General features: G+C 40.0%; 1 protein-coding gene across 5 annotated transcripts in view; it reads right to left on the bottom strand.

Moving 5' to 3' along the window:
- Positions 1 to 12,455, bottom strand: part of FUT9 (fucosyltransferase 9) — a 98,497-nt gene extending 86,042 nt beyond the window's left edge. For 2 of the 5 annotated variants that reach the window (XM_068184090.1, XM_068184092.1), the window contains exon 1: positions 12,217 to 12,454. Coding sequence is in view for 1 of the 5 variants with exons in the window: in XM_068184088.1 (XP_068040189.1) it covers positions 10,937 to 11,081 (145 nt within the window). In the remaining 4 variants the exon portion in view is untranslated. Of the gene's footprint in view, positions 1 to 10,936; positions 11,213 to 12,216 lie in introns of those variants that run through there. The other 3 variants (XM_068184093.1, XM_068184088.1, XM_068184089.1) reach the window with 3 other exon arrangements.
- Positions 12,456 to 12,775: the final 320 nt, after the last annotated feature.

Genomic DNA, 12,775 nt, shown 5'->3' with positions numbered 1-12,775 from the left:
GACCTCCCTAGTACTGAAAGGAGATACCTTAAATGTGTAGGTTTTATGTATATTACTGTCCCACTATATTTTCTTGAAGGTAGCCTTCCTTCTGCTCAGTGAGTTCTCCGGTTGCCCCTCTCAGCCATCTATCTCCTGTGCTTTGTGCAGGAAGCCTAACTCAGGGTAGAGAAAGTCTTTATAAACAGAGTACCTGTCAGTTCAACATTGCAATTCCTGATGGTTGTATACAAAGAAGTGTTAGGGAGCTAAAAGCAGACCAATCCACTACATCACTTTTGGTGTCTTGTCCCCATGTTGGATGAAGCATCTGTATTTTAATGTTTATGAGGTGTATGGGCATCCCTTAGGAAGGTAAGCAGTACACACTGGGTAGTGGGGAACCCAGAGAGCTGTGTAATGTCATGGCACTGAAAAGGAACTTTGATACAGAGGAGAGTCTTAATCACAAAGTCTGTTTTAAATTTTACCCAGCCAGAAGTTAAGCAGCTGTATAAGATTAAAAAGAGATGCATCTATCTGCTCAGGCTTCAGATTTTGTTAGCAAAATAAACTTATTTTTAGAAAGTGGAGGAGGGGGCGAAAGAAATGGAATCAAGCTTTCTTTTAAAATCAAAGGATAAGAGATATTCTGGTGTTCTCCTAATGATATTGTGATTAGATTTGCTAGCCAAAATATTGACAGATTGAGTTCAATTTTGCTGATTCCCTGCTGTAGTTGTGGCACTGCAACCTACTACTCCCAGAGACTGTACTGAGATAAAACGTTGGCCACACCTTTGGGAACCATGATCAGAATGAAGGAAATAAATATTTATTTGCTCACACAGTAGTGGGGAATGACTCTTTAGCCTAGTGCTTGACAGAGCTGCCCAAGTAATGAGTAACTGATTGCAGTACTTAGTCCATGAGCCAGAACAATGAAATATTTACAGTTCTCAGACTTGTTCACTTTTCAGAAGACTTAGGGCTCTTCTGGAGACAGAAGCAAATAAAAATTTCAAGGCTAAGAACTGAGTTAGTAATGTGCAATTTCAGGACAAGGTGGTGGAGTTTGTTGTTGGGAGCCTAGGAGACTTCCACTTGACTGGGAGACACAGTGTTGGTTTGCAGTGAATCTCCATTGCCATACATTGGTTAGGTTTGGAAGCAGCCATGGTGTGCATGGATTAGATTTCTCTTGAAGCAAAGTAAACTGGAAGCTCTGCTTAAAGTCTGTACCAAATGTACTGTAACCTGCAGTGGGGACAAAAGGATCTGAACTAATTAGTACTTCAAATAGCCTCAAACTACTATCAGAGTAATAGCATTTTGTCTGAGACAACAAACTAGATCTAGTCTGTGGTAAAACATATTGATCATGTTTAAATATAAGGACCTCCACACCAGATGCTTTGATCTACTGCTCTGCTCCTATTGTGCTTGAATTGGTTGCTGATGCAGGCCAAAACATCCAAGTCACATTTTCTGCTGCCAAGAAACCTCTACAGAGCTGTAAGTCTCTGTGTGGATTTTGCTCCAGATAATTGGTAGTGAAAACTTCAAATTTCTCCCATTTTTTTTTCATCTAGGGCAAATAAAATAACTTTTCAATAATTAAGTAAGAAGGAATAATTGGGGAAATGATACAAAAGACAAGATGGAAATTAAGAACTGAAATAAAACAAATATGAGAAACAATATGCAGGAAGAAAGTTTCACAAAAGTTAAGAAAATGTTAAGTAATGACTAAGAGGGAATAATCTAGAAGGGAAAACAGGTGGTAATGAATCAGGAGGAAAATGTTATATTGAAGCAATTGTTTGTAGAAAGCTTAAAAAATATATATACCATATATATATATATATAGATAGATAGTTTTTTGTACATTCAAATTTATACATATCAGTAGATAGCTATCTAGACTGATCAGAGACTATCTTCCCAACTCTATACCAGCCTTTACTCATTGCTGGTGAAATAGCCTATGATTATCACACATTACCTCCCCTTTGTGGCATTAAAATTGTTGCCCATATTTTGGGGAAAATCTGGGCTAAACTAATTTTGTACTCAAAGAGGTGGCATGGCTGGAGCTGGGGATTGGGAACTTAGAGCCTTGGTTTCCATTTGTAGCTGTACTTCTCTGACCTCCAGGGAGGGATAATTCTGGAGTTATTTTTTTCCTACTTACCTGAAAACCATAGATAATCCATAGCCATTACATGGCATTAAGCACTTACAAAAACAGGGCACAAACATCAAAATTACCTTTTCTATAACAACCCTGTGAAAGGAACAAATATCTGCATAGTAATTTGAGCAAAAAGAATTACAAATTAGGCTAATCCAAAAAAGTTCAAGAAAAAAAAAATCACTTCATAAATCCACCACAGCAGATTGCTCTATTGGGAAACAAAAAAAGTCCGAAACTGCTGAGTTTCAGGGAGGAAGAATTTAATCAGGTAGGGTGCCAGAGGAGATCAGCTGCTATTGCAGACCAGGAAGAACATAAGTATATATTTGTGTGTATGTATGTATATATAATTTTATATATATGCATTTTCCTTTGTAAGTGTATATATATATGTGTATATGTATGTGTATATATGCATATATACTAAAGAATTATATATATGCATATATATGTGTATACACACACATACACACACACATATATATAGACTAATTATATGGTTAAGACATAGTGATACTGTTCATCAGATTAAACTACTGCTGTTATATACCTTAACACAGAAAGCTGCAGGTTTTCCAGTAACTTCAAGTAGGACATGATATAATTCCTGTAGTTCTAAAGCTGCATGAAATTTATCTGGGAAGAATGAAAGACAGCTTGGTATGTTTACACCCCAAAAAACCCATCTTGGAACTGCACAAATTTCAAGAAAAAATTGTTTTGAAAGACGTATATTTGTAAGGTTTCTCTTCTGAAATACCTTTCCACTGCAGTGTCTTTTTCCATTTTAAAGAAGTAACCAATTGGTTTGGTTTTATCATAATCAGTCTTTTAAATTTATCTACCACTAAGTTGACCTAAAGTAGAATTCCTGACTGAAAAAAATAGTCCCACTTCTTAAACATTCAATTTATGTTTTTGTTCTTTTGGAGAACTGGTTAAACTGTAAAATTTCCATTAATGAAATCATGTTTTCAAATGGCCAAGTGCTTCATTGATAACATAACAAACTCTACTTCTGTCCTGTTATTGAATTGAGTTGATTCATTCATACTGTAGTTTGCATGTGCACACACATAGAAGCCATCTTCCTATTTATTTCATTGATTGAATCAAATTAAATTATTTTCCAGCTCATGCTGGATTTTATCGACTGTATAAAAATTCTCAGCCTTGAGTTTCATAGCAATGCCATTGTGTTTCACTCCAGTGCAAGCAGTTTGGCGTTCCTTCCCATTGAATATTGGTACCACTTGCCATGCAAGGCTTAAACATCTATTGTCCGGAAAGCTCTATAAAGCAGATGTAATTGTTGGTGGTGTTTTTGTTGTTTTTGTGGTGTTTTTTTTTTTTTTTTTTTTTTTTTTTTTTTTTTTTTTTTTGGTTACGATTGCTTTAAAAATACAGATGCTTTCATCTATTTGTGCTTGCCATCCTAGGATGTCGGTGGAAAGAAGACTTCATTTCAATTGGGCCTTAAGGAAACATACTTCAAGCTATATGCATTTTAACTGCCAAAATATTTTAAATGTAATTTTAAAATTTCTCATAGCTTTCTCCCTAAATATTCTTTAGTTTGAATCTCAGATACTGTTAGTTTGTGGCAGGTGGGCATGCAGGCCAGTGCTGGAGGTCCAGCAGGTCAGGAAGCTATCTACACAGTACTGAGGCTCAGTGAGGTCAAATAATTGGAAATTTTGTCTGTGTTCCCCAGGAAGCTCTGCTGGGGAGGCAGCTGGTCCTTCCTTTGCTCACCAGGCATGCTGCCCAGAAAGGGTGGCTGGTAAGCATCTGTAGGGAAGCCATGGAGACCATCCAAGTAGTGAAGCTCAATCCCTTCCCTGAGCTCCTACCTTCCAGCTCTAATACCAGTCCTAATACTGAATGTAGGACATCAGCTGTCTCGGTGTAGCTGGTTGAGGTGAATGTTGTTTATGGCAAACATTCTCACTGGAATGTCTAATTATTGCAAGTTCTGGAATTAGCAAGCTTGTTATGTTCCCCAAAAGCCATTTTTTGGATACTACCGCATTTTCTTTCTCCATTCATCTAAATGAGGTTGCTTAAAAACTCTTTTTTAAGTCTGGTAATTGCAAGAAATTAATTACCATTTGTGTCAGAGCAATCTTACTTCATTATGCTTAAACATTGGCCTTTAAACCATGGGTATTTAGAACTGCTGAACAACAGTCTTAAGCAGCTAGTTTGTGAAAATCTTTTATTGTCAGCTAAAATAAATCATAAAATCAGTATAGCCGAGGTTGATAGCCTTGGCTGATAGATTTTATTCCAACCATAACATATAGGCAATAATTTGATTGCTTTAAGTGTAGTTGGGTGTCCTCTCATTCCATTTAAATTCAATTCTCAGCAGTAGTGGCTATACAATATTTACCATTTCAAACTCTAAATTGCAAAATTTTAAGTTTTTCTGTTTTTCAAGATAAATTAGTGGTCTTCTATTACTGACCCTCACTAATGCCAATTCTAAATTCAAAGCATGAACTATTTCCATTGAAAAATAATCTTGATGGAGAATTCCAGAACAATTTCTACCAAAAGTTCTATCCTCTCCCTCTAAGACAAGAATCTCACTGCTTTGCCAAAGACTCAATTCTGATAAATTCAAAGTACTTGCCACATGAGTAACTTGATGTACACAATCAGTTAATTTATTGGAATACACACACTCTCTGTGCTCTGCATCTACACAAATATTTTTCAGATTGATGCCTTCATTCACCACAACCCTCATTTTAAGGAAGGTGTTTCTTTTCTAGTTTAAGCCATGGAAGAAATTTTGCTGAAATCCTATCTTGTCAGAATATGAGATCCATTCATTTTGTTTCACCAAACTGAAATAACTTTGCTGGGTTTAGTTTGAAGGGAAAAAAAAGAAGATTTTAAAAAAGAAATATTTAAATTGTCTTTGATATACTTGTATGTGTATTACAATATACATGCAATACCTTTTATTCTATCCAAAATGTTTCAATGAATAAACTGTTTTTTGAGGACTTCTAAATCTGTGTCTTTTATTTCAAAAGGAGAGATTTGAAATTTGAAATGTCATGCTGATAAACAGAGAAAACTGGTTTTGTTGTTTTGTGAGCCTGCTTCACCCCGTGGTTTCTGGCATGGTCTCCTTGCCACCTGCGTCCATCTGTCTTTGGTTAGTAATCTGCTCTGGGTACTGCTGATGGTATCTGATGTCATAAGATGTGGTGACTCATTTGAAGAAAGTCTTTGAATATACAAGGAGTTAATACTGCTTAATTTTAAAAATAAAGGCTCTTGATAAATACAAATTCCCCCCCACGAATATTCCATATTTTAAAAAGCCCATACTCATTGCCTCAATGAGAAAAATAATTTTGAAGGCAGCATATGTTTTATGTCATTGTGACAAAGCTAACCTTCAAAGCTTAGACCTTGTGGATCCCTGCCTCTCACCTCTGTTCTAACACTGGAATGGGAAAACAGGCTTTCCTGCAAATTCAGCTCTTGCACATTTTCTCAGTTTGAAATTCCTGTAGTAGCTGTCCTGGATAAACTAAGAGCAAGAAGACATCTGTAGTAAAGACAAGAGATCTTTGAACAGATGGATTATTAATTAAATATTCATTTTCACTGTTGGTGGCTTTCCTTAATTCAGTAGCATTATTTACATAATAGGTTTGGACTGTAGCATAAAATGATAACAATAGTTTTAAGCTGATTTTATCCCCAAAAGAGTACTAGGCTTAAATTAGACAAAATAAGCCATTTTACATAAAGATCCATGATAAATAAAATCTGTTTGTTTATTTATTTAGTCTACACTTGTTTTTACATTTAAGTATTTATTTGATCTTTTAGTGGCAGATATGGGGGGAAAACCCAAAACTACAAACATTAGTATTAGAATGTTTCAGTTTAGCCATGTATGGGAGTGTATGGTTAAATAATTTTCTACTGTCAGATCAAAAATGCAGCATTATTTGGTAAAGAAATACAAATCTATGGGGCTGTTTGCTCACAGATTATATATGTATTCCAGAATCAAATATCTGGCATTTACAGTCTTTCTACAAAATAAAAAATATAAAAACCAAACAAACCAAAACAAAAAAATCTGTGAAAGCACTTCTTAAAACAAAATAAAAATATTTGTGTATTGTTAATTCATTTCTCTCTACCCCAGTTTCTGAAATACAAATAAGCATTTCCAATAAGCTGTCTTTGAAGAACTAAATGTCTCATGGGACTGGTAATCACCTTTTTGGAGCCTTTCACCTCTAGTTCACTGATTCAAATACAGCCAACATGCAGTAGTGATGGAAAATCATTGAGATTTGAAAGCTGGTTTGTGGCCTGTGAGAAATGAACAGGTATTTCACTCATTTTTTAGAGGATCCTGAGCAGGCACTTGGCACTTCTGAAAGCACTGATGCTGAGCTCCTTGCAGGATCCAGTCGGGTCCCCATGGAGTCACAACCAGGGCTGAGGTTATCAACTAAAATCCCATTCCAAAAAAATTTCCTCAGTACACTGATCACTTGGAGCAAATTGGTCCTTAGCCACCTGGAAGATCTCAGTGGGAAAACGTTTTCTCCATGTCAAGAAGCTAGTGAAACCAGGCTGAAATGGCAGATCACACTGCACTGTTGATTCCTGTGCTCCACAAAGGCTGGGTGAGAACAGTTTCATTTTCCACTTCTGGTAATCTGGTACTTTGTACTTTCAATTGTTATTAGTTATACTTAATTTGGGGAGAAAAACAGCAGCAAAATGTTTAGTTCTGCAGAAAGAAATTACAATGTTTTTGCGGGCAAGGGTGACTTTGTCTCTTTCTTTAGACAGAGGTTCATCGATAGTTATGAACAGTTAATAAAATGTCCTTTATTGAGATAATACATACCATATTCTAGAAAATTTGTCTGACAATATTTTTTTCTCATCATCTACAAATTATCTCAATTCTGTTTCCCAGTGAAGGTTTTACATTGTCTCTTAAATGATTGCATCTCCTTTATGCTCAGGACTTATCTTCCCAAAACTTGCATATGTTTTTATGAAAATAAAGTAGTTTTTTTTCTGAACATTTAATATCTTGTATTAGGAGTTTCCTCAGAGGCAAGAAAGAAAACTCTATCTTCATTAACTACTAAATATAATGTGGGGAAATTAAAACATTTGGATGTCATGTCAGCTATATATGTTGTCTTTTATGATGTCACATTTGATTTTCTTTTTTTATGACTTCGACAACATCATATTAAAAATTTGATTACACTATGACAGTACAGGCTTTGAATTATTCAGCTTATAAGTGCAGTCTTGCAGGAAGACTGTTTTTTATTTCTTGCCATTTCTGAAAAACTGGCATTTAAAAAAATGTAAAAGGAAAGGGAAAATGATTACCAATAACAAATTAATTACTTGAGCTTGGCAAAGGTAACATCATTTTAATAGAATATCACACAAATTAAAACCAGATTAACTATAACGTGCCACGTTTTTTAAAAGTCACTTGAAACATTATTCTCAGGTTGACATTTTGGCCCTGAGAAATAGATAGCAAGCCTCCAAATAATTTTCAGTAAAGTCAGGACTTCCTTGCAACTGAAGAAAGCCCATACATTTCTAATCTGATTTCAGTAACTATCAGTCTGAATTCTATTGGTACTTAGGTGAATTACCCATCTCTTCTCTTACCATACACTCATGGTATTAATGTTTACTGAAGTCAATGGGGCTTTTTCCATTTGACTCCCATAAGGGAGTAAAACAGTTAACATTGGAGTCTCTTGGGCAAGTTTCGCAACTCTTTCAGGATTTATACTGTGCTTTTCCCATGATGTCTTGTTTTTGCCAGCTTTCTTTTTTGTTCCATTTTACTACTGTCTAATGTTAAATAAGTGCAATCTGTTGGTTCATTTGTATCAAATAACTTTATTTGTAACCCTTTTCAGAGTGTCCAAATTTGTCTTTTCTTCATTACGACTTAAGGATATTTTTAAATCTCTAAGGATATTTTTAATCACTAAAGATAGAAACATCTACCCTCCATCTTGATTAAATTAATCTAGTCCTTTCGTATTAGAACCTTAAAGCAAATTCCATTTTAAGAAATGTGTTATTCCCACTCCCTAATATGAAATTTTAGTGGTATCAGATATGAAAATATCATACAAAGTCAAACCTTTTTTCAGTAAACATGACTATTATTTGGTCACAATAAAGCTGCCCCTAGCAAAACATGTATTATTCTTTCTCACAAGAATTATCTCAGCTGAGCTGTCTGGGCAGGTAAGAACTGTAGGCCTGACTACTGCTTAGGAGGGTAAAGTGTGGAATGTTCTATATGAGATACAAAATAAACCCTTCCAGCTATGATAATGGGGAAAATACAAATGATCTTTTCATGTCCCCATTCCTCAAAAATGGATAGCAAGGCTGTCTTTGATTCTGCTCACAGCAGTGCCTGGGGAGAATCTCATAATGATTTAGCTGGGATCAGAATCATGACGAAAGTTATACTACAAAATAGGCTTGCATTCCCTCAGAAATACTTGATGTTTATTCAAGAGTTCCATCTGTCATTAAATATATGTATTTTGCTGTTCTTCATCTCTCTTCCAGCATCTCTAAATTCCAACTTGAAGACAAGAGTACCCGTTTTCATTATAAGCAGTGAAAATTATTTATGGATCACTTACACTACATTATTTTAGTTCACTTATTTAACCTGAATCTAGCCTGTTTCTAGACATGAATCACCCTGGGACAGCATTTTTTCAAACTTAAATCAACATTTACATGTTTGTGTTGCTTTCTTACTGATAAACCAAGCATTTCAAAATGTACAATTGGAAACAAGATATAACAATTCAATAACACTTCATTCTGCAATATCAATATTATTTTTCAAATATTCTGATGGAAATCAAAATGCAGGAGCTACCAGGACAAAAATCCTCTGTCCTTATCATTTACTGCTCAATCTCTACCCAAGCAAACTCTGGTCGAAGACAACTAATGGTATCTACAAAAGTGCAGAGTAAAAATGTCAATGTAGTACAGCCTGCTATCAATATTATGAGCTTTAACATCCATCCTCCTCAATGGTTTCAGTGTTTAAACACTGTATCCAAAAAACTGACTAAACTGAAATCAGAATCAGAGTGTTTCCCTTAGAACTATATGTGTTTTGGCTGAGAATAGGCTGACCATTAAAGGTGGTAGAGAAACTTACTTCCATAATAATCTTTAAATCTTATTGTTTCAGTCTGCCACCAGCTGTGGCAGGTAAGATGTGCTGAAACCATTCAGATGAGTCTCATAGAGATTCCTCTCTGCATTACAAAGAGAAAACTATCATCCTGTGACTTGTACAAAAAAGCAAAATCTATAGAATTGCAAGATTTTGCAAATGATGTGCTTTACTTGTATGTAAGAGCACTTGAATCCATTTACCCAGTGTAATGCAGGACTAAAGAAATTCTCTGTAAGTAAGAAACAACACTATGAAAAAGTGTCAGTGAAACACATGAAAAAGCACAAGCCACAATCAAGCTAAAATTTCAACAAAATTTAGCAAAAAGCAGGAATTAGGTGTAGAGGGAAAGACATTTTGCTACAGCCTCTTCCAGTCATTAGCTTTATCGCAGCACCAGCTTCTGGAGAAGGGAGTGAAGATTGAGTATGAATCTTGTATTTGTACTTGTTGTCTATTTGGCAAAGAGGCACGAGGCTGCTTTATTTATCTTTTTTGTCCTTTCTTTTTTTCTTTTTCTTTTTTTTTTTTTTTTTCTTTTTAATTAAGGCAATTTCCAGGTCTTTAACATTACCCTGTGCCAGAGATAAAAAAATAAAAGAAGCAGGGACCGCTGCTGCCATAACAACCCTTCGACAGGGAACTACTGGGATACAGATAGTTACTATACTAGTGTACCACCAGCCGTGTGCATCATGACACATAAAAACCAGAAAACCCTTTTCAGAGACAGCATCCCGTCGTTTGCGCTCGCGGCTCTGGGCAGCGAAAGAGGAGCAAGTAGAGACTTCTAGCCCCCCCACCCCCACCCCCCATCACTTTATTTATTTAATTATGCTGGTGAAGGGAGTGTTAGAAAAGTCCATTGAGTGCTGAGCCCTGCCCGAAGCCGCCCCGCAAGCCCCGCGGGAAGGGCCGCGCTTGGCGTCACCCGGCGGCTCCGGGAGGGGGACCGGGACCCTCCGCCACCTCCCTCCGGGGCGACTCCGGGACAGCCGCCAATTCTGCTAAGCTGGGTCTTCCCTCCCCACCTCCAAAGGGTCCTTTGCAAAAGTTAAGGCGCTGCCCCCTCTCCGAGCCGCCCCTGGCGCCCGGGGGTGCGGGTTCGGAGGGCTCGGGAGGCTCAGGGGTCTCCTGGCCCCGGCTGGGGAGCGGCGCTGCCGGGGTGTCCGTGTACGCCTGTGGGAGATCCCCGTGGGAACGGGCAGCGGTGCCCGGGAGGGGCAGCAGGGCGGGAGCCCCGTTGCTCACATCCCGGCGGAGCCGCGGGGACATCCCCGCTGCCCCGCGGACCTTCCGCACGGGCGGAGGGGGCGCGGGCCGGGACCCTCCGTTCCCCCGGGGCGGGGGCAGGGTGGGGAGCGCGGAGCCTCCCCCGCGGCCCTCCGCTCCCCCGGCACTCATTCCCTGGGCTACCCCGGCACGGGAGGCGCGGGAGCGGGAATGGGGGGGATGCAGGGCAGGTGCTTTTCGGGGCGAGGGCGCAAGGCCCGGTCACTCACCCGTCCGAGGCGGGGGCTGCGGATGGCGCGGCGGCGGCGCTGCCCCCGTTGCGCGGGGGGCTGCGGGGCAGGAGCAGCAGCGGGCGCGGGAGCAGGGGCGAGCGGCGGGGCCCGGGCTGCTCCTGGGCGCGCTCTCGCTGCCCATCCCCGGCGCTGCCGCCGTCGCCGCCGCCGGAGGAGGATGCGAGGGAGAGTCAGCCCCGGGCGCGGGCACGCGCAGCAGCGGAGCGGGGAGGGGGGGACCGGGAGAGGCGCGGGGGCGCGCAGCGCAGGGGGAGAATCTGGGAAGCTCGGGCTCTCGCTGTGGCAGCCCCCTGTCCTTCGGCGCTTCCATTCCTCCGTCCCTCAGCCTTTATTTTCTTATTTTTCTACCCCTCCTCTCTCCATCCCTCATCCCTGCATCCCTCTTCCTCCCATCCATCCTTCCTTCACCCCTCCATCACTCCACCCGCTACCCCTCATCCCTCATCCATCCGTCCATCCCGCCATTCTTCAGCCCCTCTGCTTCCCCGGCCGCGGAGCTGCCGTTCCCCCGCGGTCCCCTCCCCGCGCTCTCCGCCGCAGGGTGTCCCCGGATCTCCCCGGGGCCACGGCAGGCGTGATGCTGCCCCCGCGGGGCATTCACCCGACTCCCCCTTCCCTCTTCCCCCACCCCGTCCCTGCCCCCGGGAAGGGCGACCTGCTCCTCTGAAGGACAGGAGGTCCCCAGCCTCGCTCCCTCACTCCCGCCACAACCACTAAAGGAAAAGCACTGTTATCCTGCTCTCCTGCTCTTCCTTTCTTCTGCTTTGGTTTTTCTTTTTTTTTTTTTTTTTTTTTTTTCTTTTTTTTTTTTTTTTTTTTTTTCCATACGGCAGGAGGATAAAACCGGTTCTTCTGTGGTAGGGAAAAAGGGGGTAAACAAGAGGAAAACATAGAATGCAATAATCATTGACTGAATGAGAAACAAACCATACACTAGATTAGTTCTTAAAAGCAGTCTTTCAAACCTGCTCCTGAAACCTAAAGGATTTCTCGGATGTTTATTTAGGATCAAGAATAGTACTGATCATTAAAAATAAAAGAAAAAACAGCTCAAAGTACATTGTGTAAAGATGAAACCTATGAATCAAGTGAGTCAAAAAAACAAGCACACCAAAAGCTGGCTATCAACTCTATCCTTGTCCTGAACCCTCCCTGCATTATATAATGTTGATAAACTGCTGCAAGTACGTTTGGGGAAAAGATACTGCAATGATGAGAACACACTGCTTTTTATTAGAGCACATTAGTATCCTTACCTGACAAGTAGTTGCTTCAGAGGTTCATTTGCACGTTTCTCATCAACCCTCCAAGTAAACAATCTACTCGATGCTCAGTGCAGACATATGATTCCCTGGTGTCACTGTCTCTGTCCTAGACGTTTCTGAATGGCTTGTGGATTAACTTACTGTGCTCTTCTGCTCTGCCTTGTACCAGGAGCTGTGCAGGTATCAACAGCTCCCACTTGTGAAGACAGGAAAGAGAGAGATTGGGTAGATTTCCACGTAGCTCCACAAACTGCTGATTTGCTGTAAGGGCTAGAGTCACTTAGAGTGTAGGTCTGGTCTTCTAACAGGTTAATTCAGAAAGAGAGGCCTGACCCAAAATTCACTGTAGACAATACAAATATTTCTATAACCATGGTGGGAATTGGTTTAAACCCCCATGAGCTTGCTGTTGGCTTGAAGGTATTTTTGAGTGCAGCTATTCTAGTGAGAACTCCCTGGGAAAAAGAAAAATTACTCCCAGGGAACAGGAAAAGGTACTAAATATGCATCTTTTCATAAGATTATTGAGAGAAGGTCAGGGACCTGTCTC

This window comes from Anomalospiza imberbis, chromosome 3, assembly GCF_031753505.1.
Source record: "Anomalospiza imberbis isolate Cuckoo-Finch-1a 21T00152 chromosome 3, ASM3175350v1, whole genome shotgun sequence".
NCBI lineage: Eukaryota > Metazoa > Chordata > Aves > Passeriformes > Viduidae > Anomalospiza > Anomalospiza imberbis.
This window is presented reverse-complemented; position numbering and strand designations above follow the sequence as displayed.